The 22,272-nt window shown below is 52.9% G+C and overlaps 1 protein-coding gene and 1 long non-coding RNA gene across 2 annotated transcripts; one reads left to right on the forward strand and one right to left on the reverse strand.

Moving 5' to 3' along the window:
• Positions 1 to 1,515: 1,515 nt before the first annotated feature.
• LOC143439321 (uncharacterized) lies at positions 1,516 to 6,333 on the forward strand. The gene is made up of 2 exons (XR_013107616.1): positions 1,516 to 2,567; positions 4,981 to 6,333. It is a non-coding gene; the product is annotated as an uncharacterized LOC143439321 (long non-coding RNA).
• A 1,171-nt stretch (positions 6,334 to 7,504) lies between these two features.
• On the reverse strand, positions 7,505 to 21,901 carry Insyn1 (inhibitory synaptic factor 1). The gene is made up of 3 exons (XM_076925529.1): positions 20,811 to 21,901; positions 19,664 to 20,388; positions 7,505 to 11,051 (listed from the first exon to the last, which is right to left on the reverse strand). Exons 2-3 carry the CDS (start codon positions 19,817 to 19,819, stop codon positions 10,332 to 10,334), a joined length of 876 nt encoding a protein of 291 aa, XP_076781644.1. The 5' UTR covers positions 19,820 to 20,388; positions 20,811 to 21,901; the 3' UTR covers positions 7,505 to 10,331.
• Positions 21,902 to 22,272: the final 371 nt, after the last annotated feature.

Raw genomic sequence — 22,272 nt, forward strand, 5'->3', positions numbered from 1 at the left:
GAGCAACTGGTCACTTTGAGAGCAGTCGGCAGCTCAGAGGCTGTGCACAAAAGGCTACCTGGTGGAGGTAGCAAGAGGAACAGAGACCAACAGAGACCCAGGTTAAGGAAAGACAATATTGGTGCACAAGGTGCTGTGATAAAGGCCACACGGGGCCCTTGAAAATTCTTTCTTTCATTCTTTTCTTCCGTAGGATCTTTTGAAGGGAGGGGAGAAACAAGCTGTTTTGCATTTTATATGTGAAGAATGGTTTAAAATAAAAATCGAAGAGCTGGGTCTGATGGTGGATTGAGGCTTGGCCCCGGTCATACGCTATGACTGTGGTCATGCAGTGAGCCCTGGGTCTGATCACACTCTGGCGCTGACTCTGGTCACATACTGACCCTTGATCCTGTTCACAGGCTGACCCTCAGTCCTCATCTCACCCTGACCCTGATGTGGATCCGCACCGAGTTCTGACCCTACGTTATACACTAAGCCCCAACCCCATCAAACTCTAAGCTTAAACTTCTCATACCCCGTGTCCTGACTATGTCCCACGCTGAGCCTGGCTCTTACCCTGGATTGAATCTCACCATCAGCCTGATCCTGAGCACTCTGGCTATAGATAGGTCTTTCCTGGGACTGAACTCTTACAACTAACTATCCTGGAAGGCCCCTGATGACCCCCTCATGATGGGGGCTGTCAGGCAAAAGAACGATTCATGTGGCTCGGCCTCTGCTATTGCTGTGTCTGCAGCCCAGAGCTCACGTCTTTAAACAGTTTAAACTGTGTCAGCTTCTAGGAGGTGAAGGATGACTGGACAATGCTTGCTTAGCATTTGATAAATGGAGGTGAGATTGAGGTAGTAGGAGGAGCATGGGGTGAGGAGGGAGAGGAAATGAAGGTGAGTTTCTAGAATATTCCATTCCCCTTTCCACCAGGGTGGAGACCCTGGAGCTCCCCCCTAAAACCGGTGGGTATTGGGAAGGATGTACTTGCAGCCTGGGTGATATGCGCTCTGGCCTTCTGCCTGCAGAGCCCCCAGGAAAACTCATGCTGCAGGCCCTCAGCCCAAGCCAATGGGGTCTTAGTGAGGTCAGGGTTGAGGGTGCCCACTCAGCAGGGTAAATTAAGTCCGTCAAGCGCTGGCATCTACAGCCAGGCCCTGGGAAGCATGGCAGCGGCAGCAGGATTCTTCCTGTCAGAGGAAGCTGAAGGTAAAGTTAAACTAGAAAGTATCCTGTCTAGTGGGAGGCGGGTGCTATGTTCATCAAGCCGGGGCAGCAAAAGTGTTTGGAGTTGTAGGTGCTTGAGATATCCCTGGCTTTCTCAGTCTATCTTTCCTACTTTCCCTTCCAGCTTGGCTCACTTGAACCATGACGGCTCACCCCTGTGCAGATTCCTGTGTCTCATCAATCTAGTAGGTTTCTATCTGACTCCTTTTTTTTTTTTTTTTTTTGGTTTTTCGAGACAGGGTTTCTCTGTGTAGCCCCGGCTGTCCTGGAACTTACTCTGTAGACCAGGCTGGCCTTGAACTCAGAAATCCGCCTGCCTCTGCCTCCCAAGTGCTGGGATTAAAGGTGTGCGCCACCACTGCCCGGCTGATGACTCCTTTCTAATGGACAACTAGTTACAGTCCCTGGAATCCACTGTCAGCACAGCTCAGGTATCCTGGGAGAGTCTGCTCCAGTCTTGCCTTCCTTTCCTCTACCATGATGACTGTCCTCCTCTGGGCTCAGTCACTGAGCCTCCACAGTAGGGCTGTTGGTAGATCTTGTGACATTAAGAAATCAAAGCTCAGAGAGATTAAGTAACCCATGCCAGGGCCCAGAGCTAGCAGAAGTTGGATCCTCAGTTCAGACTCAGGTCTCTCGGGAACCAATGTCTGGGAATCTGGCTGTGGGTCACATGTAGTCTCTAGCTTTCTTACCACCTGGTCCATGCTACAGGCAGCTCCTGACTCTGGTCATGGGCAGTCAGTGACTGTGAGCTGATCAATCTGGGATGGAGCCTGCTGGACCTGCCCTCTGTATCTGAAAAACTGGGATGAGCTCTGTCTGAAGGCTATGGAAGTGGGGAGGTAACTGTGGTCGTCTTAGAGTCAGTCTGAGGTGAGAGTATGGATTTTTCAGTAGACCTTTCCGTGATGGTTACTTGTGTTGCCAATGGGAAATCTCAGTGTTGCCTATGTGTCTGTGGGGGATTGTCTTGAGGTCAGAACTGAATGTGGGTGGCACCATTTCCCAGGCTGGGCTCTGGATTGTATGTAGTAGAAGAAGCCGGTTAATTGTATAGCAAGAAAGCAAACGAACAAGGGTATGCTTCGTCTCTCTTTGCTTCTGACCACGGATAAGATGCTTTGAGTTCCCGCTGTGTCTTCCCTACAATAATGGGCTGTGACCTGGAAGTGTGAGCTGAAATGAACCCTTTCTCTTCTCAGTTGTTTTTGTCAGAAAAGTTTATCCTGGCAGCAGACCTGAGAAGAGAAACTGCCTTCTTCTCGCTCTATTTCCTGTTAGAATGCCTCTCAACCATCATGTGCAGGGTGAGGACGCCAAAGACAGCTGGAGCCCTGAGGGATGAGGTAAGAGAGTACCTTGATCTCACATCCAGGGGGTTCTGTAATATTAGGCCAGAGTCTATGGATCTTTGCAGGTATCAGAATCCCCCAGCTGCTTGACTCCAGAGGACATCACTGTGACACCCAATGGTGAGCTGCACTGAGGGCCGTTCACATAGGCGCTGCACCACTCTCACTGAAGAAAGCTCTGATAGGGTTGGGGCAGAGGCATAGGGGAAAAGGATATAGGCCAGTCAGTGAGGTGTCTTAGGGGGCTTTGGGAACAGCCTTCCCAAATCTCTGATGACTGACAATTGCTTGAGGAATACATCAACTGCATGGCTGGCCTTCTAGTGGATTGCAGAGCAACAAGGCTCAGAAGTGAAGTTTTTTTTTTTTTTAATTATTATTAAAAAGTGTAGAACCATTTCTCAGCCCTGAGCTAAATGCTTCAAAATTAAAAGAATGATTTAAAAGCCAAATAAGGAAAAAGCAGAAAACCAACCAATCAAAACTCCAAACTGGATGAGGGCTTCTGAAAATCCCACCTCAGAGCAGGAAACTCAGGCAACATTGGCCTCACATGTGCCACCCCCTTAAGCCTCAAGAAGCACCTCCTTCTTTTCAGGAAGTCTCCTGGAACCAGAAAACCCTTATGACCCTGCATGGACTGCTGGAGTCAAGGCAAGAGGGGTACTTACTTCCTGTGGGCTCACTGGGAGCCTGTCAAGTTCCCAGAAGTACAATGAATTTTTCTGCCCTCAGAGGGCTGTGGCCCAGTAGTGAAGACTGCAGCTGTGGTATGGGAGATAAACTCCAGTGCAGTGGGGATGGTGGTGGCAGGGCTGCTCAGACCCAGCAGGGGTAGAAAGAAAGCATGGCAGTGAAGGAGAATCACATTCTCCTGGCCACAGTCAGCATCAGTTCGTGACTTAGCAGGCAGGGCAGGGATATTGGTGAGTATCTGCCTCACCCAGAGGAGACCTCATGCTCTCTACTGCTGCTGACTGGTTCTGTGTGAGAATAGCACCCCAGTGATGTCACGCCTACTGATTCCCCACCCCCCATGCAAAATCTAAATTGGTATAAAACTGTCTTTAAAAACAACAGTAATAACAACAAAATGGCCAGGCAGTGTTGGTACAGGCCTTTAATCCCAGCACTTGGAAGGCAGAGGCAGGCTGATGGATCTGTGAGCAAGTTCCAGGACATCCAGGTCTACTCAGAGAAACCTCCGTCTCAACAAAACAAAACAAAACACACACACAAACCCAAAACAAACCAACTGAACAACAACAACAACAAAAAAATAACAAAACAAAACAAAACAAAAAACCAAACAAAAACCCACCAGGAATTAAAATAGGCATACCCGCTTCCAGTGTGTGAGTTCTGATTGAGGGGCAGGGTTCAGAGAGCAGGAGAGTTAGCATGGTTAGCTGGATCATGCAGTGGCTGAGTTCCAGAGGCTCTCAGATCCTTTTGCCATGGGCCAGGGGAAGACCAACACTGGATGCTGCTTCCAGGCTTCAGGGAGCACCAGATGCTCTTAAGTATGTCAAGAAGCCTGAGGGAAGGGCCTCCTTGTGGAAGCTGAACCCCTAGGGCAGATGTGCAGGCCGAGCAGCCACTGATGGCTCCAAGGCTGGGGATCTACTTTTGCCTATACCAGGCCTGGAGGAAAGTCTCTATTGACAGTGGCTGCTGTCCATCTCTCAGGCTCTGGGAACAATTCAGGGGTCCTCTTGTTACAGTGTCACAGTCTGAGTACCCCTGGGAACAGTCTTGGAGCCACTTGGGGGTTCCCAAGCTGAACTCTTGTTTCCCGACCGTGCTCCCCGACATACCTCTCAGACCAATGGCAACCATCACCTCCTGCAGGCTGCTTTATCATTCCACAGACTCACCCATCCTCATAGGTGACTTCCCTCTACACTCCTGAGCCTTGGGGCAAATGGGCCTCTTCCTAGCCCTGATGCCAGGCATCGGTAGTTTTTAAGGGGATAAAGAACAGAGATAGTACCTAGATTGCTGACTTTGGGGGAGGGGGTTCACTAGGGTTCAGTAACTCTTCAGATTGATGACTCCTGGGTCACATATTAGCTTCTTATTACAGTTTGGCTATGATGTGTCCCCTCAAAAGGCTCACGGCTGATGGATCTAATCATTGAGAGATGACCGAAACATGAGGATTCTGATCCTAATCAATGGATCAAACCACTGATAGACTCATTATCTGATGACATTATTGGGGGTTGCTGGAAACTAGGAGGTGGAACTTGGCTGGAGGAAGTAGGCTGTGGTGGGAAGATGGGTGGAGATTGTTTTTGAAGGGTTTATCTTGTGTGTGGCTCCTTCCTGTCTGTCTCTCTGCTGCCCGGCTGCCATGAGGTGAACACCCCTGCCTCATGACACTCTCTCTGTCTGTTTGCCTCAGGTGGAAGCTCTGGACTGAATCCTCTGAAACTGCTAGCCATGGAAAGCCTTCTCCCTGAGGTGGTTTACTCAGGGATAGTGTCACCCCGATGGAGAACTGGTCGACCTTCTCTGAAGTGGGCTCAGGTCACCACTGAGTCATACCACCTCCTCCTGGGGAAATTCTCCATTCTCACAAAAGAATTCCTGACCAGGATGAGTATAGAAAACCCCACAAAGATTGGGGCTCCCAGAGGGGCGCATGGATCCCCAACCCTCCCTTAAAATCTAAAAGCAGCTAATGGTTGGTAAGAAATAAGTTTTTTTTTTTTTTTTGGCGGTATAATTATAGGTAAGTTTCCCATGCTCTTGTAAATAGACCTACTAAAACTTAGTCACCAAAAGTAAATAAATAATAAATAACCATTTTAAAAGGGAAGGAAGAAAAAGAAAAGAAGTCACAAGAGTAGAAGGAGGATTAGTTGAGTGAATAGGAGTTCGACAGGAGTAGGTTCCGGGAACGAGAGGATAATGAGGAATAAATATATTATATATACTAATCAAAATACATTATGTAGGTATAAAATGTCATAGTGAAGCTTTTATCTATAATTAACACATGCTAATTAAAAATCTTAAAAATGAAATTACAAAGAACCAAAAGGCATCAGGGTCCAGACCTCATTCCAAACCTCTTCCGTGGCTTCCATGGGTTGTACCTTGCAGTGAGCCCCAACCTGCCCTGTCTTCTGTGAGGCAGAGGATGGGCAGGGCAGCCCTTGAGACTGGGTTCTGTAGCACTTCTGAGATGGCCTGTCACATGGGGAGCCTGCTTCACAGAGCTCCTGACCCCTGCATGTTTCAGCAGAAACTAGAGGGACAGCAGAGCCTCAGGCAGGTGCATGAGTTTGAGTATTCATGGCAGGGAGTCACATCCCATCAGCATGGGGCCCAGGCCCTAAGCAGTGTTGGCCTGAGGTCACCCGAGACCCCTCCCTCCTTTCAGTTTGTTTCCTGGAGACCAGTAAAGAAGGAGAGGTGAATGATGAAGGTGGCTGCGTTGGGTGCTGGGTAGGCAGGTAGGCAGGTAGGCAGGGGCAGGGCACAGGAAAATCCCAGCTGGCTCACGTGTATCAGAAAGACAGCCTCAGCATCCTGTCTAGCTGGTTTGTGGGAGACAGAATGGTAGGATATGGTGGTTTCCCAGGGCTTTAGTATACCCCCATTGACATGGCGCCAACTGCTGCTTTCACTGAGTGAATTCACTGAGTGAATTCCTAGCTGCTGGATAGCACATCATTGTCTTGTCTTAAAGACAGACTGTCATCTCAGACTAGGCAGACGTTCTGCCTCCCCATCTCCAACCTTGTCAAGAGAACAAAGTAAATTGGTGAGAGCTGGGGTGGGGTGGGGGGCATCTAAAGTTCCTAGCAGAGAGTTCCTCTCAACTGCTCCATTTTACCTTGGTTTTGCTCCAACATCCTCCCTCTGCTTTAATAAGACCTAACTCTGTTGCCCTGCATATGGTCACTCCAGCTATCTTTGTTTTAAGGTTCCAGTAGACCCAGATGACCTTCTAGGTACCCAGGGATACCTCATTCCAAAGGAGCCAGGGATACCCCCATTCCAAAGGAGGCATCATAAACACTTGCTTCATAGGTACCATAAGTGACAGCAACATCACGGTCCTGCTTTGTGACTCTAAGAAGTTTTCCTTTCCTTGTTTGTTTCCTTGCCTGACCTGTGAAATGATGGTTGTAGTTAAATCCATTTGCTCAATAAATAAGTATCGAACAAGCTTCTTTCTACAGGGCCCGGCTGAGTCTGTTATTTAGTGTTGGTTAAAAGACATGGCCTGGCACCTGGCATGTGCCAGGTTGTCAATAAATGTGAGTTTTCTTACACGAGTCAGTTTTGGAAGGAGAAATGGGTGGTAGGCGAAGGTGGGAGAGGTGGGGAAAGAGAAGGAGAACTCATGCGTGTGTGTGTGTGTGTGTGTGTGTGTGTGTGTGTGTGTGTGTGTGTGTATGTATGTGTGTGTATCTGAATGGTGTATCCTGCCCTTGATTTCAGCCAGCCGCTTCTGTCCACTACATAGTTGGCCCTTTGTTTCCACATGTAGAAAACAGAAAGGTCCTCCTTATTCTCAGACACTCAAGGACACTGCAGTGTGTCTATCCTACCAAAGTGGTGCGGGCTGAGGAGCCTCCAGCCCTGAGCACATGTTTCTGAGTAGTTTCCTCACCAAACCAGCCCCTCTGGCTTCTGGTACTTTTTTTTCCCCCTAGGCATCTTGGCAAGGTTAGACGCAGTAAACACCCTGACTTGTCAAGTTTGAAACTTCACATTCTTCCTTCCTGTCCAGCGTCAAGATCCCCAAACCAGGCTCTGTCTCACAGAGGACAGAGTTGAGGTGCACATGGGGGTGATGCATGTGTGTCTGTGCATGCACTCACAGGCAGCAACATGAGATGTGTCACACTGGAGGTCTTCGGCGATGGCTGACTGAGTGAATGCACAGTGGATGAACCTCAGGGACTCATTAATGCACTTGACAAGCATTTATCAAATCTATGATCCATTTAGTTTGGGGCTGAGACAGGGCCTATGACATACAGGTTGACAGTAACCAAGTTCTCTCCAAACAGAAGGTTCACTGGCTTCCTCCTTCCAACACATTTCTTACCCTCCAAAGTCTCTTGTGGTTCTTGGGCCGCCTCATGTCTACCCTTCTGCCGGGACATATGTGAGGGCTAAGAAACTGAGTTTGGGTTTGAATCCTGACTCATATTTTTATGTCCTGTAGCAAATGACTTGACTTCTCTCAGACCTCAGTTTTCCCATCTGGAAAATAGGCACAAGTAAAAAATAGACATATCTCGTAATTTCTGTGAGGAATGAATGTGATAAGGCACATGCTTACACAATTCCAGTGCATAGTATGTGCTCATTGGTGGAGCCTAGCCCCTTCTCTGCTCTGAGGGCCGGCTCAGCTCCCGCTTACCTCCTCCAGAGCACCTACAGCACGAGGAAATGCACACAGCAGGTGAAACCCTACTTCCTAGAAGCAGATAAACTCCTCTGGAGCATAGCCAGACACCAGCAGAGTCCTGGAGGCAGGGAGGAGCAGGAGGCAGAGCTGGCCTGGTGGGGGTGGAGCCCAGCTTTGTGTGCTCTGAGGATGGGAGCACCTGCTCTGATGGTCAGAATGTCTTTTCTCCCTGGGTGGACGTGGTCTATGTTTCAAGTCTTAAGAAGTCTATCCCACTGCCAGTGAAGTTTGGGTTTGGCAGGTACACCAAGAGCTTTCTGGGCCTTCACCATGATGAGCCAGGACACACTCACTCTATGCCCCACCTGGGCACAAGTGGTTGAGGTTATCTGTGACCAAACACAGTCATGTGAGCATGAGTCAGAGAGGCATTGAGAAAGAGAGAAATCCCTCACTCAGGGTTCTCACAGACCCTGGCCCTTGGGCCTCAGTTTCATCCTCTGTGAAATGGGAACTCTTCTGGAGGTTTCATCTCCATACTGGCTGAAAAGATGAGAAAACCTAGCTCATCACTTACAAGGGGAAAACAGTCTCAGAGAGGAGGGATGAGTGGGAACTATTCAGCTCAGGGAGGGCAGGGCCTCGCTGGTCCACTGGTATGAGCTAGCCCCAGCTGGCCCCAGCTGGCTATCAATGGACTCCTGCTCTGGTGGCTGGCTGTACCACACCGGCTTTGTAGGGCAATGACATCACCAAAGTGGGGACAGATCTTATCCTATGGTACCCTAGGTTGGCCCAGTTTCACAGTTATGTCCTGCTGGTCCCCACTCTGGGATTACACAGCACTTCCCCAGGCCTGGGCAGCGGGTGCTGTCGGAGCACAAGGACCCCCTGGCAGGCTGTGGATCTGAATTAATAAATGTCCAGGGCTGGTACTCTCACCGTTTCACTGACCGTGCTCCAGGTCGGGGTAATGAGTCACACTGTGGCTAGCTTCTAGCCTCAAGCTGTTTGTAGGGGCGAAGCCATGTGAGACTTCTGACTCAGGATGGCTTCTGACTCCATGGAAATGGCTTCCACGGCCGTTCTACCCCAAAGTCACTGGATATATGGGCTGGCTCACAGTGACCACACTAGCCATGTAGTGCCTTCAGTTTATCTAGGGTGTGTACACTTAACACCCTGCTGGGTCCCCGTGACTGCTACTGAGGTGGTGAAAACTATCAGACCCATTTTACAGTAGAAAAAAAAAAAAGGTCAAGATTGGCCCAAGGTGACACGGTTGCTATAAAGCAGGGCCAGGCATAACCTGTAAACTACTAGTTCCTGGGGACAGGAAAGCAGAGGCTCTGTGACTTTGGGTCAGTTACTTCACCTCTCTGAACCTCAGTCTTCTCATTTAAAAAATGGGGCAATGAGGTAATATTATATGGTGTGTTCAGCACAGTGACCTGCTCAGTAAGTGTGAAAAGGTGACTGCCATTATCACCCTCAGGACACTTCAAGGCTGTGGCTGGGAAGATCAAAATGCCAGTGACGTCTGTTGATGCTCTACTCTTCCTACATCTCCACTCAGGACTTAGTAAGGTGAGCTAAGGAGTTGGGTGTGAGGAAGCAGGAGCCAGGTGGAGACACTGGGTACCCTAACTCCTGCTGCCTGCCTAGTGCAGATGACCAAGTACATCTGTGTCCTGGTTCCCAGTACTATGACAGCTACTGTCACTGTCCACAGATCTTGGGTCTGCTCAGGGCCAAGATATGAGAATTCTGAACTCCAGAGCTAAGAATGGGAAGTGAAAATCAGAGTGGAGTGGTTCTCAGATGGGACCGTAGCTGCCAGTCTCCTGGCAGTGCAGTCTCCTGCCAGCCTCCTCAGCAGAGCATCCTTCTCAGTGTTGGGGGCAGTTCTAAGATGCAGGGGGTAAAGGCAGGGTTGTCTCCTATGTAACTCTGTCTCAGGGGAGACAAGGTACAGGCCTGCCCAGGAGGACAGAGGTGCTTCTGGGTCTAGCCGGAGTGATGCCAACCCCCAGCTCTAAGTTCTTAGTTTCTCGGGTGAGCCCTGCCTTGACATGCTGTTCCCTTAGCTTGCCTCCAATTGCTGGGTTCCCTGGAGAAAATGGCCCAGGTTAATAATCACAGACTTCCATGGCGTTAGGGGGTTGTAGTGGGCATGGTAGGGTCAGCTCCCTTCATAGAACCCTGCCATACAGAGAGGAGGGTAAACTCTGGGCATCTGATTGTTTTAGGATGAGCTTTCTGAAGGCTTTGGGGCCTGTGGGCCCGGATCCTTAAGTGTTATGAATTTTATTATGACTGTGTTTGTTTAAATATATATATATATATTTATAGCTCTATGCATCCCCCATCCCCGCAAGCCCCTAGTTCTTGCCCTTAGCTTTCTGTTTGGTGGCCGTATAGGGCAGCACTGTCTGCGTGCTCTTGTCTGATACTGTCTGAGTGCTGCTGTTCCTTGTGACCCTCCGGGTCTGTTCTGGGGCCAACGTGGGGCCCAACCGTCGGGTGGTCAACGGAGAGCGCTTGGTCTTGTAGGGGGCTGGGGAGGGCTTGAGGGGGCCTGTATGTGGCTCCACACGGGGCAGCTCTGGAGCCAGGCCGGCCTCCTCCTCCTCTACCTCCTCACCATCCCCCTCTTCATCATCACAGCATAGAGCATGGTAGAGCACTTTGTCACTGAACCGTACCCTCTCCCTTGTCCCTGGAGTCCGCTGGGGCACCTGGCCCTTTGCAGGGCCAGCACTGAAGGCCTCTTCACTGGAGGAGTCTGGTGTCTCCACTCGTGGCCCATTGGGGATGGGCAAACCACCATTCATGAGCTGGTAGTCAGGGCCTGTGCCTGGTCGTGGTGCCTCAGGGCCATCCACAGAGTCTGATGGGGTAGAGACGTCCAGGAAGGAACAGAACTCCCAGCTGTCTGAGAGGATATCAGCCGTCATGAAGTCCAGGTGGCCCAGGTCAAAGGGGCCTCCCACACCTGCCTTGTCACTGCTGGAGGTGCTGCTCACAGTGGCCGTGGTCCAGTCATCTGGCTCCAGTTCAAAGTCAAAGTCAGAGGTTAGCTTGTCGATCTGACTCACCACCTGGCCAGGGAAGGGAGAGGAGGTGAGAGGGGCTAGATGGGACTCAGAATTACTTAGGTGTGTGTGTGTGTGTGTGTGTGTGTGTGTGTGTGTGTGTGAGAGAGAGAGAGAGAGAGAGAGAGAGAGAGAGAGAGAGAGCGAGCTAGCTAGCTCCTGGCATGTTGACTCTGAATGGTGGTGCTTGAACTGAAGTCACACAGGTTTGTTTGTACTGTTAAGAACCCAAACTGGGGCTGAGAAGATAGGTCAGCTGGTAAGGTGCTTGCCTTACAAGCATGAGGACTTGAGTTTCACGTCTAGAACCCATCTTTAAAAGAAAAAAAAAAACAAAAACAAACAAACAAAAAAAAAAAAAACTAGGCATGGTAGTGCATGTTTATAATCCTAGCCTTGGGGAACCCGGGGATGTAGAAACAGGAGGATCTCTGGGGCTTGCTGGCCAGCCAGCCAAATCTACTTGGCAAGTTACAGACTACTGAGAGGCTGTCTCAAACACATACAAGGCCAACTTGGACAAGGGTGGATCATTTGTTCGGACCACCCCATTAGTCCCCTGGAGGGAGGCGTACTGCCTTTCACCAGGCACCCTGTCCATCCGTACAGCTTTCTCTCCCGGGCACAGCTGCTATTTAGAGTGAGGATAGTATAGTGATCAGGGTTTAAGCTCGTTCTGATTGAAAGGGAGTCCAGTAAAAGAGGTGGAGGGACTCCAGCAGGCCCTGAGAACCATGCCCTGGGGACCCCCTGGCTGTTGATCATAACACGGTAGCTGGACTTGAAGTCAGTGGAGACAGATGACAAGGAACAGTCATAAAGAAGACCCTGCCCAACATCTTGGAACTCTCACTGCCACCAGTTAATGACTCATTCCGGGATCTCTTTCCAACAGTGGGGACTGGAGCAACAGGTGTGTGGCACTGGCTGAGTCACCCTCCCCTTCTCACACCCTCTGGAACCTCCTCCCTCCTTGCTGTCCTTGTCCATTGATGAATGAAGACCAATCCAGGCTTGTTGGAGAAAAGAATAAAGCCAGGATTCTTTGGAAGCAATAAAGAGCATCCACCCTGGCTCAGAGGTGATTGTTAAAGCCACTCAGGGCAGCTCATCTGTGGAGGTCACTGTACCCTACTCTCCCTGTCCACCTCCCACCCACCCGAAGGGAAGCCCTTGGCTCTGAGCAGGCAGCCTCTCCTGTGAAGATACACCTGAGAGAAGGAGGCAGATTAGGCAAAGGCCTAGGGAGAGTTCGGAGCATGAGGATGAAGAGAAGAGAGTCAGGCCAGGACTCAAAAATAAAACCAGTGGAGGGAACAACTGTCTGAGCCACAGAGACTTGGAGACAAAGCTATGTAGTGAGCCACCAGGAACTGCATCCAGCTTCCAGTGTCTGGCTGGCATTATCAGCCTGGGTTCAGGGAGGCCAGTTAATAAGTTAACTAAGTAAGTCCTAACCCATAACTCATTCCTGGGAACTGCTACCACGAGATGCTGTACGAGGCATGGTGAGGGGTGGGTGGGAAGTGGCCCAGCGTAAAGCAGAAAGCAACCTCTTCGAGTCTGTTTTTCAATCTCTAAGTGACTTGTTTACTTCTAAGGAAGAGTCTAGGAATCTGTCTGTAAAGCTCAGTATGAGAAGGTATTTAGGCCCGCAGCAAAATGGAGGAATCGGGACCCCTGGGATCCGGATAGACTTTGGGCAAGTCACCTAAGCTGGCTGGAACTCAATGTCCTTTAACATTGAGTGTCTGACCAATGTCAGCAGAGCTTCACGGGGAGGACTCAGAGGAGCCCCAGGATCAAAGTGATGTCATCACATACCTCAGACCATCTCATTAGCACCAGGCTTTCCACGCTACACCCTTGAGATCCTAATGCTCCCAGGTGCTGCCTCTTTGGCCTGGTGGCTGGGTGCTGAGGCAGTCTTAGGAGCGGCTCTGTCATTCAGAGAGCCGCATGCTCAGATGGGAGTCTCTGATTAGTGAGAGCTGTCAGCAGCTGCTGCTGCCCAAGGCTGGGGGTGCCAGGAGGAAGCTGGAGTTGAATGGCTTGGCTGAAATCCCACAGACTCAGCTGAGGCCAGGCTTATTGAAGCTTAGCAGGAACGAGCACTATCAGGCCCCAGGCCTGAGGGAGGGATAGCAGGGATGTCCCAGGTCCACCCAGCAGAAGCCTAGAAGCCCGGGAACCCAGACATGCTTCTTTCACTGAGGAAGCCCTGGCTGGCCTCCTGTTCTAGCGGCCATCCCATTGGGTCCCTTCCCTTCTGCATCAGCATCTTCCTTTGGTTCTGCAATGGGGTCTGGAGGAAGGGAGAGGGGAGAGGCAGTCTTTAGGTCTCATGTCTGCCCCCTCTTGGCAGTGGAACTGAAGATGATAGTCCAAATTGTATTCTCTAGCTCTGACACCCCTCTCCTTGCTCAGGGAGATGAGCATGGAAGAGATATAAACATATTTTAAACTACAGTTTTAGGACAGCCAAACCCATGAGTACCTGGGCCCTGAAGCCAGAGCTGGACTCCGGCCCTGACTTCCCACTACTTACGAGTAACCTTAATGAAGTTACTCAACTTTCTTCTCTCTGCCTGGGAGCTGCTGTGAGGACTTCAGCTAATGCCCCTGGGAAAGCATGCAGAACAGTGTAAAACACCAGCATCCATCACGCACCAGTGAGCATAAGCACAGAGCCAGGACCAGGAGCAGATGGGAATCAGGTTTTCACCTAAGAAATGTCACACTGATGGGCGGGTTTCAGACCCTGTGCAGAATGGCCGGATACGGTAGTGTGCTTTCCACAAGCCCGTGTGCCGGTACTGCCCATTTTGCCTGAAGTGTGGGTGTGTCCATTCAGAACACCACTACAAGAGGTCCCTGGCGCCCATGAGGCTCGCAGGCAGATCTGACTTCCCAACTACTTAATGGACAGGAGTGAGGGTGAGAAAGAGAGACCATGTGCCTGCAGAACCCATCTTCAGACGAGGCCATGATTAGCTCATAAACCTGCTAAACCTTCCCTGGTGCTCTGTTTCACAGGTCAACGTGGAGAGCAAGTGTGGAACAGGCCCATGCTACCTGACTCTCTGATCTGGCTGTCTTGAAATCTGTGATTTCTCTCCGAGATTTAATAATCATTTTGCCTACATGTAATTTGGGATTGTCTTGGAGTGCAGAGAAATAATTATATACACAGAAGGAAAGAGGGGGAGAAAGAACCAGAAAAATCTCAAAGCTGGGGCACTAGAGAGACACTGATGAATCTACCTGCGCTACTGTGCTTGCTGACAGGGAAACTGAGGCCTAGCACGTGGAAAGAGCTGAGGTAAAGCCAGAAGTGGAGTCGTGACTCCTGGGTATGGCATCTTACAAATAAGATTAAACTGTTCCAGAGGGGGCCAAGAGTGAGCACTGTGGAAGGAGAGTAGAGCTGAGGGCCGAGACAGAGCCCAGCCCCGGTCCCAAGGGTGTCTCTGTCTTGATCTCTTAATCTCCCTGCCCCCAACACTAACTTCCTGCTCATGCTTGCTTCATGTTCTACATCAGGGCTTTCCTGATCACCATCAGGACCACACCACCCTTCTACCTCTAGCCCTTCCCTTCCCCCAAACCTCCTGAGCTTTCCAATCACCACCCCCCTTTCCCCTCCAGCAAGTGGCCTCCCCCTCATCTCTGCACATTTTCCAGAGCTGGAGCTCCAGCAGCCACTAGGTTCACCTGGTGTGCCCTCCCTCCCACCACACATCTTCACTTCCTGGAGGAAGCCTGCTGGTCCCCAGCTGAGGGCGATATTGGTCACAGTTACACATCTATGTTGGTGTCTGCCTCCCTACTAGGCAGGAAGCCTAAGAAAGAACAAGGTGGGGTCTGTTTCACCTACCATGGTGTTCCTGGCTTGGTACAGATACTGGCCCTCTCTACAAACACAGCTGAAAGGAGGCCAGGAGGCATGAGTACATGTGTTCATGCATGTGTGCACATGTGTGTACACTCCTGCTTGCCTGTGTGCACACACATGGGTGCGCATCCCCTGAGGCTCAAGAACCAGCACTGAGGGACCCAGTATCACAGACCCAGTGTCCCACTCCTTCTCTCTTTCCCAGCTCCCTGGGCAGTCCGTTATATAACTGGGGATTCTGCATTATTTATGACCACTGATTATTTTTTAATTCTGTGATTACATTGTTTATTATCTTCCTGGGGGGCTGTAGCATTGGGGAGATGGGGAGTGAGCTGACCGTGATTCATGGCTCTCATCCTGCAATTTGGCCTAATTGGCTAGGGAGCCTGTGTGAATCTGTCCAGAGGAAGGGAAAGCAAAGTAGGAAAGAAAGGCCTGGACAGAAATAATAAGAAAAAAAATCCACCTAAGTTTCCCTGAGCTGCGGGTACTAAGCTGACCCAGTTTGGCGCAGCCCTTTGGTCCCCAGTTTCTCCTGCTCCAGCTGTTTCCTGGTAGGCTACATTTATTTATCTCTTACTAGCAAGGCCTGTGGCTTTCCCTGCCACCTTTACACACGGCACCTTGCCACGGACAGCTGGGAAACGGCTGCCACAGTGCCTGCTTCCTATGCCACCTCAGGCTGAGGAGGGGCTGTGCCAACCCCATTCTCCTGAGGCTCTTGGAACACAGAGGTGACAGTGCCCCTACCCCCTACGTTATTTCCTACTCAGGATGCACGGGTGATGTGGGGGTACAGGTGATTAATAAAGAATCACTTTGAACGCCCACCTCCCCCCACCCCCCATGGAACAGGAAGAATCAGGTACATGTTCAAGGTGAGCTCAGAGTCTGGTGGGCTAAGGATGAGGACCCCTTCACCCTGCCGTGGGAGCTCTGAGTCTGTGGGCAGCAGGCAGAAAGGTAGGAAGGCAGAAGCACAACCAAGATATATTATTAAAGTGTGTGGGCTTCTCAGTGACAGCAAGCTTTGAGTTCCACACTCTGATGTGCATAGGGTCCATGGGATGCCCTCCCCTCCCCCTCCCCCTCCCCTGAGACCCCTGCTCCCCAATGATGGAGTACACTCCCTCTTCCAGATCACAGCTCCGACCACCTGCCACTCTCTTCCCCTGGATGTCTGTCTGTCTGCTGAGCTTGCCCTTCATCTCGACGCTGCAACACCACTTTATAGACGACCCCTTGGCACCCCCATCTCTGCCAGTTTCTCTCCTTTCCTCACTGGGTAGGGGGTTTACTGTCTACTGCAGGTGACCTATTAGAGGTCCCTATCAGAGCCAGGACCTGGCCCTCACCTGCCTGCTTTTGGCTAAAACGCTGCTACAAGACTGTGGGAAACAAGGGCAGTGCATGGGAGTGCTAGACTCATTCAGAAACAATACCTTGTGGGCGGCTGAGGCCTAGCTCTATGGGAGAGCACCTGCCTAGCATGTATCGCTGGGCCTTAGGTTTGACACCTAACACTGAAAAGCAAAAACGGAACGAAAAAGACGTGGCCTTGTGTCTGTTCTACATGATTTATATAAGGGAGCATAGAGATATTTGGTATCTTTCTTTTACAGATGGGCCGACAGGAGCACAGAGAAGCAAAGTAACTTTCCCAAGCTCACACAGCTCAGGAGGTGGAGCACTGAGGACTGAACCAGAACTCTGGCTGCCTGGCCTATGCTCTTTGTCCCTTGGGATGGTCTGTCTCTAATGGAGATCCATGGAATCTGGGGAGTTTAGGGAACCTGCTGGGATCAGCCTGGCATCCTGGAGTATTGGGGAACCTGGGAGAAATGAGGGCATGCCACATCCCTGCACACTTGGGTCCCAGCTTTCGGAGTGCTTTCGAATTCCTTACATCCCTTTGTCCCCACCCCCACCCAGGGAGCTGATGACAGAGTGGTGGTGGGGATTGGGAGGGTGGACAGAGGGAACTCCAAATCCTCCTCCTGCATGCTACGCTTCCAATGTCACCATGGTGGGTACCAGTGCAGCATCCCTGTGAGGGACAAGACATCAGAGAGGAGCAAAGGGAAGCTCAGGGGCTTAGAGCAGAGGCTTTGGTGGCTTTTTTTTTTTTTTTGGTCAATTTCAAGCTTTGTGCTCAGGAGTGTGTGTGTGTGGGTGTCTTCCAGGACTAGTGGTGACTGGCAAGGAAGAGGAGGTACAGACAGGAGGAGGGTGAGTGGAGAACAGAGGAGAATGGCAGAGCCCACTGCTTGCTGGCTCCTTTAACAGGGTTCCTGTGCAGTACCCCTGCCAACCCTGTTTGTAACGCTTGTCTCCATACTCAAGTATCTGGTCTGAGCTGGCAGGTGCCGCCCATGACATCGGACATGATGAGGGAATAGGGGCTTGTTCATTCTACCATGGGCCCACCATAGTCCTGATAGAGAAACACCTCAGAGGGCCTGAATGGAGCCAGGCAGATCAGCTTTACGTCCTCCTAAAGGACCTAGAGTTACATCAGAAGTTTGAAACCAGGACCTGAGATCCACAGATACTCCTGTCCCCAACAACCCCCAGCCCACAGGAAGTTGGTTATGACATCTCTTCTCTGTTTGGGTCTCCCTTCCTCTCTGACCAGCACCCTATGTACACATCCCCTTTCTGGGGGGACTAGGGAACTCTGAGGTTCAACCCCCACCCAGCTGGGTACCATTGGCAGCGGGCAGGCAGTGGCATACGGGGTAGAGTCTGGTTTCCATAGCAACCTGCCAAAGTCTTGGGTGGAGACACATGGCCTACAGATGTGGGGGAGGGGACTCATCACTCTGTCCTGGCTCAGACCTCTGGGGTGTACAGACTGTCCCCTGGAGTGCTGGGGTGAGGGGCATGGGGATCTGTAAGTATGAAAGGGATGATGGAGGCATCTAAGGCTCCATAAACTAACACTGGCACCTGGGCGCCACAGCTCAGGCATGAGGCATCTCTCAGAAGCTGTCAAAATGCTGAGGTTACACAGTATTCCACCTGCTGAAGCTTCAGATAGGCATTGGGGATCTTGAGGTCTAGGCTCAATTCTGTTCTGGATGGGTTGTATGGCCCTGGGCGAGCCCCTATTCCTCTCTGGGTCCCAGTTTCCTCCATAGTAAGTGGACAGGGCTTGTCTGAACTACCTGTGAGGTCCCTCCAAGTTCTGGATGACTTCGCTGAGGGAGAGGAGGCAGGGGTCTGGAAGACGCCCCACTGGGAGTTGTACCAAGGCTGACTGAGCCCCAGGATTAGAGACAATATCAGCTCTTGTTGGGGTCCCATGTCCCTGCCTGAGACTGAGACTTTGGATAGTCCCCATGGCCCTGATAAAAATGCAGAGTCCAGAGTAAGGGTAGAGGACATCCTAACTCTTTGGATCCATGAGGTCGGAGGAAAGGTTGTTTAGGGCTGTGGTCTTTGGCGTCCCAATTGTATTATGGAGCCCAGAGCACAGCAGCCCAGCATGGGCGCCACCACCTCTCAGTCCCATCTCTGGAGACAGGATCTCCTGGGAGGTTTCATGAAGCAGACCTTGGACCCTCAGCTGCACTGCTCTTCAGAGGCCTGACTCCATGTCACAGCTCCCTCCAAACAACCCCTCTCCCTGGCTTGGGTTCAGGCCATGCTGGAAAGCCATGTGGTTCAAAGCTTGCCCCTCTCCTCAGTTTCCTACAGCCTCCTTCCCCAAACACAGCTGGAGGGGGAGCTTGAGTCCATAACTCAGAATGATCCACTCTCCCTCTGTCTCTGCAGGGGCCCTGGTTACAAGCCATTGAAAGTTGTCTAAAGCCCACCTGGCTGGTGAAATGGGACCCAGCGGGCAAATTCAGGCCAGCGGCTCAGAATGCTGGTCATGCATCTTGGACTTGAACACAGCCCAGGGGGCAGGGTGGAAGACATGTGTACCTCATTACTCTAGCAATGTGGGAAGCAGTAATTAAAACTAGACTCTGCTTAGAAAGACAGAGAGGCTTTCTCCATGACTTTTTGGTCTTTGCAAAAACCACCCAGAAGCATGTCCTGGGGTGGGTGGTGGGGTATGGGGGGGGACTCAGTGACACACACACACACACACACACACACACACACACACACACACACACACAAAGATCCATCTTTTCTTCCATGTACAGAAGGACCTCTGACCCTCAGCAGCAGCTCCCAGCTACCTTTTAACTCCAGGACAGGGAGGCTACAACTGGTCTTAACTCCTCCCTGCCTTTGGAAATGGAGAGTTTGAAATATCTGATCCCTGAAGTAAATCTATTTGAACTGGGCCTCAAGTAGTGAGGGCGGACTAAACAGTCATCCACACTCTCCTAGAGTCCTTGCTCAGAGTCTAGGAGATAAACAAGTGGGGTCAAGGGACAGCTTGGGTTTCAGAAGAATGTGTCCCATTAAGAATGGAGTGGGGGGCAGATCTAGTCTTCATCAAGCACCCTGAGTGCTAACCACAGGGATGGGCCCGCTGACAGCTGCTCAGACATTCTCTGCCACACCAAGGCCCTGTACCAGCTCTGGGGATAGGAATTTTAAGCAAAAGAGATTTGAGGCAAGGAGAATGAAAAAGGTGGTCCTCAGTGGAGCAGCCCATGTGCCCGTTGCATTGTGCACTCAAACACAGGCAAATGCTTCACTGCTGAGCCCAGCCAGGCAGGGTGAGGGTCTGTGTGGCCCGTGCTGGCCTCTCACTCACCTCCCTCAGCTCCTTAGCCACTTCTTTGAGTTCCCTCAGGATGCCTTCAAGTTGCCCGATGACCATCTTCATGCGCTGTCGAATCCGTTCTCTCTCTCCACCACTGTTGGGGTCGTCACTGGGCTGCCCGAGGTCCGGGGCACCCCGAATGTTCATCCTTCACCACGTGGCCGCAAGCCTGCCCATACTCGCCCCACCGGGGCACACGCTTCGTCTGCCTCCACGGAGCCCCCCTCGGCCGGGCAGAGCTCCACATCTTAACGGCCCCCCAGCCTACCCTGGCCTTGGGCGGCCTTCACCCAGCCCCTGCAGCCTGCCACTCCGCCTATTCGCCTCTGGGTGGGGGATGGAGCACCCAGAGGGAGACAGAGTCTGACGTGGGGGGGGGGGTCAAGGTGAGGACACCACAGGAGGGCAAGGGGAGGGGCCTTAGGGCCCAAGAACAGCTTCCAGGACTTGAAGTGCCTATGGTGTACAGAGCTGATCTTTGCCTGAATCTGGCTGCGGAGGCAGGGGGATGATTCTGCAAGGACTAAGGGTAAGAGATGCCCTTGGGATGGGGGAAGGCAGCAATCCCCTCACAACTCGTAGACAGTTACAAAGGCAGAGGTCTCTAGAAGCAGTCGAACCAGCAGAGGGACGGTGGTCAGGGTCTTCCCGATGTGGAGGGGGCTCCAGATGTGAACAGCGCTGGAGAGGGAACTGGATTGGATGAGGGCAGCCCCCTGCAGAAAGAGCGAGCCTGGCGTCAGCCCTCCCAGGCTGCTGCACCAGCCTGCTGCTGCTGCCTGCCTCTTCTCCCTGCCTGCACCCTCCTTCCTAGCTGGAGATTTATTTATTTATTTATTTTGTTTGTGGGGAGGGGTGGTGGAGGTAGATGGTTTTCAGCACACCCCTCTTCAACAGGAAGAGTGGAGGAGCCTCTGTTTTAGAGTCATGAGCCCTCAGCCTCCTCTGGGGCACTCAAGCCGTGGTCTCCCCCGCCCCCCCCCCCCAGCCACCAACCAAGCTTGGCCAGACTGGTTTAGCACAGGGCCTCTCCAGCTCTCTCCATCCTTTTTTCAATGCCCACAGGGTGCCCTCCTTCCCAGAGGACCCTTCCTCCCCCAGCCCCGCCTTCCCTCCGAAGCTGGACTCCCCTACTCACCGAGGGTGGGGGCAGTGGCCTTTCCTCTAAGCAGTGTCGGGGGCCGAGCCCCAAGATGAGGTTGGGGGGCCCCCAAGGCTCCCTAGGGCGGGCTTCTCTCTCTGGACCCTTCGGCTCCTGGCCTCAGGAAGGTCCTCCGAGCGGTGACCAGAGACATCTGGGCGGTGGGAGGGGGCGGGGCCTCCGCGCTCCCGGGAAGGGGGCAAAAAAAAAAAATTTTTTTCCCACCACGCTCGCCAGGCTCCGGGTCGCGAGGGTCCGGCGAGCTCGGGGGCCCCGAGGCCACAGGTGACCCGAGCCGAGGTGACACCGGTCGGGTCCAGGAGACTGAGCCAAAGTCGGAGGGCTGGGGAGGGCGCTGGGATCCCCTCAGCCCACGCCCGGCATTCCCCGGGCTCCACAGGGTTCGCGATTCTCTCTGTCCATCCTAGATCGGCAGGTCTTAGCCCCTCCGGAGTCTGTCCTGCCTCTGCCTTGCTCTGCCCTTCCCGAGCTGGCACTGCTAGGCGTCCGGGATGCACTCAGCCGGGACCCAGAATGTCCCTGCTCCGGCCCGGGCGGCGTCTGGAGCGGCCGCAGAAACCGCTCAGCCCAGCCCGGCAGTCGGTTCCATTAACGGTGGGGAAAGTCCGGATTCCTTCCAGTCTCGGGGGAAGGGCAGCGGCCGTGGGCCAGGGGGACCCGGTGTCGAGCACAGCAGAGATGAGTGCACGAGGTCGGGGGGTGGGGGGGCTCAGCACGGCGGGGCTGAGCAGAGGAAGCAAAGGAAAGCAGAAGGGGGCGAGCGAGACGCCAGGGAGGCGATGGAGGAGGCGCGCCGGGCCCGGCCGGGAACACGGGGCGCGCAGCCTCCGCTCGGCTCCACCGCCTCCAGCGCGCTCGCTCACGGCTCTGCGCCTCGCGGCCCGGGGCGCCGGGTGGCTGCCGATCGGGGCAAGCGAGGCACCGGGGCTGCTCGGGCCTCTCTCCCCGCCTGCTTCGCCCTCGCCCTGCCCTGCTCTGCTCTGCCCTGCCCGCCCGGCTCCGCGGGCCTGGCCCGCTTACCCCGAGCGCCGCCGCGCCCCGCCGGACTGGCCGCCCGGCCGGGCGCAGGCTCCCTCAAAGGCCGCCGGGCTCGCGCGGCTCGGCTCGCCTCGGCGCTGGCAGGGAAGGGGCCGGCCCCGCGCGCCGGGAGGGAGCTTTTAAAGCGACACACACGCCTCCCAGCGCCCGGAGCCGAGCGTGCGAGCCGGGGGGGTCTCGCCACCCTAGGGAGCGGGTTGGACTGGGCACCAGCGGGGCTGGAGGAGAACTAGCCCCGGCCACTGCCCGCTGTCCGGGGCGCACAGAGGGCCGGACTTGACTCCAAGTTCCTTCACCTCCTTTTCACACAATCCATTGACCCTCCTCCCCTCACTGTGGTGCGCCCCGGGGTTCCCCTTCTGACTGTTACCCTCCTCTGCCATCCTACCTCAAACTGCCC

The sequence above is a fragment of the Arvicanthis niloticus genome, chromosome 26, assembly GCF_011762505.2.
Source record: "Arvicanthis niloticus isolate mArvNil1 chromosome 26, mArvNil1.pat.X, whole genome shotgun sequence".
NCBI lineage: Eukaryota > Metazoa > Chordata > Mammalia > Rodentia > Muridae > Arvicanthis > Arvicanthis niloticus.

What these genes read in the sequence shown, in the direction of transcription:
- Insyn1 (XM_076925529.1), bottom strand. Translation starts at nt 19,819, where the DNA reads ATGAACATTCGGGGTGCCCCGGACCTCGGGCAGCCCAGTGACGACCCC. An exon ending in TGGCTAAGGAGCTGAGGGAG is followed by an intron (nt 11,052 to 19,663) that starts GTGAGTGAGAGG and finishes TTCCCTGGCCAG; the next exon opens with GTGGTGAGTCAGATCGACAA.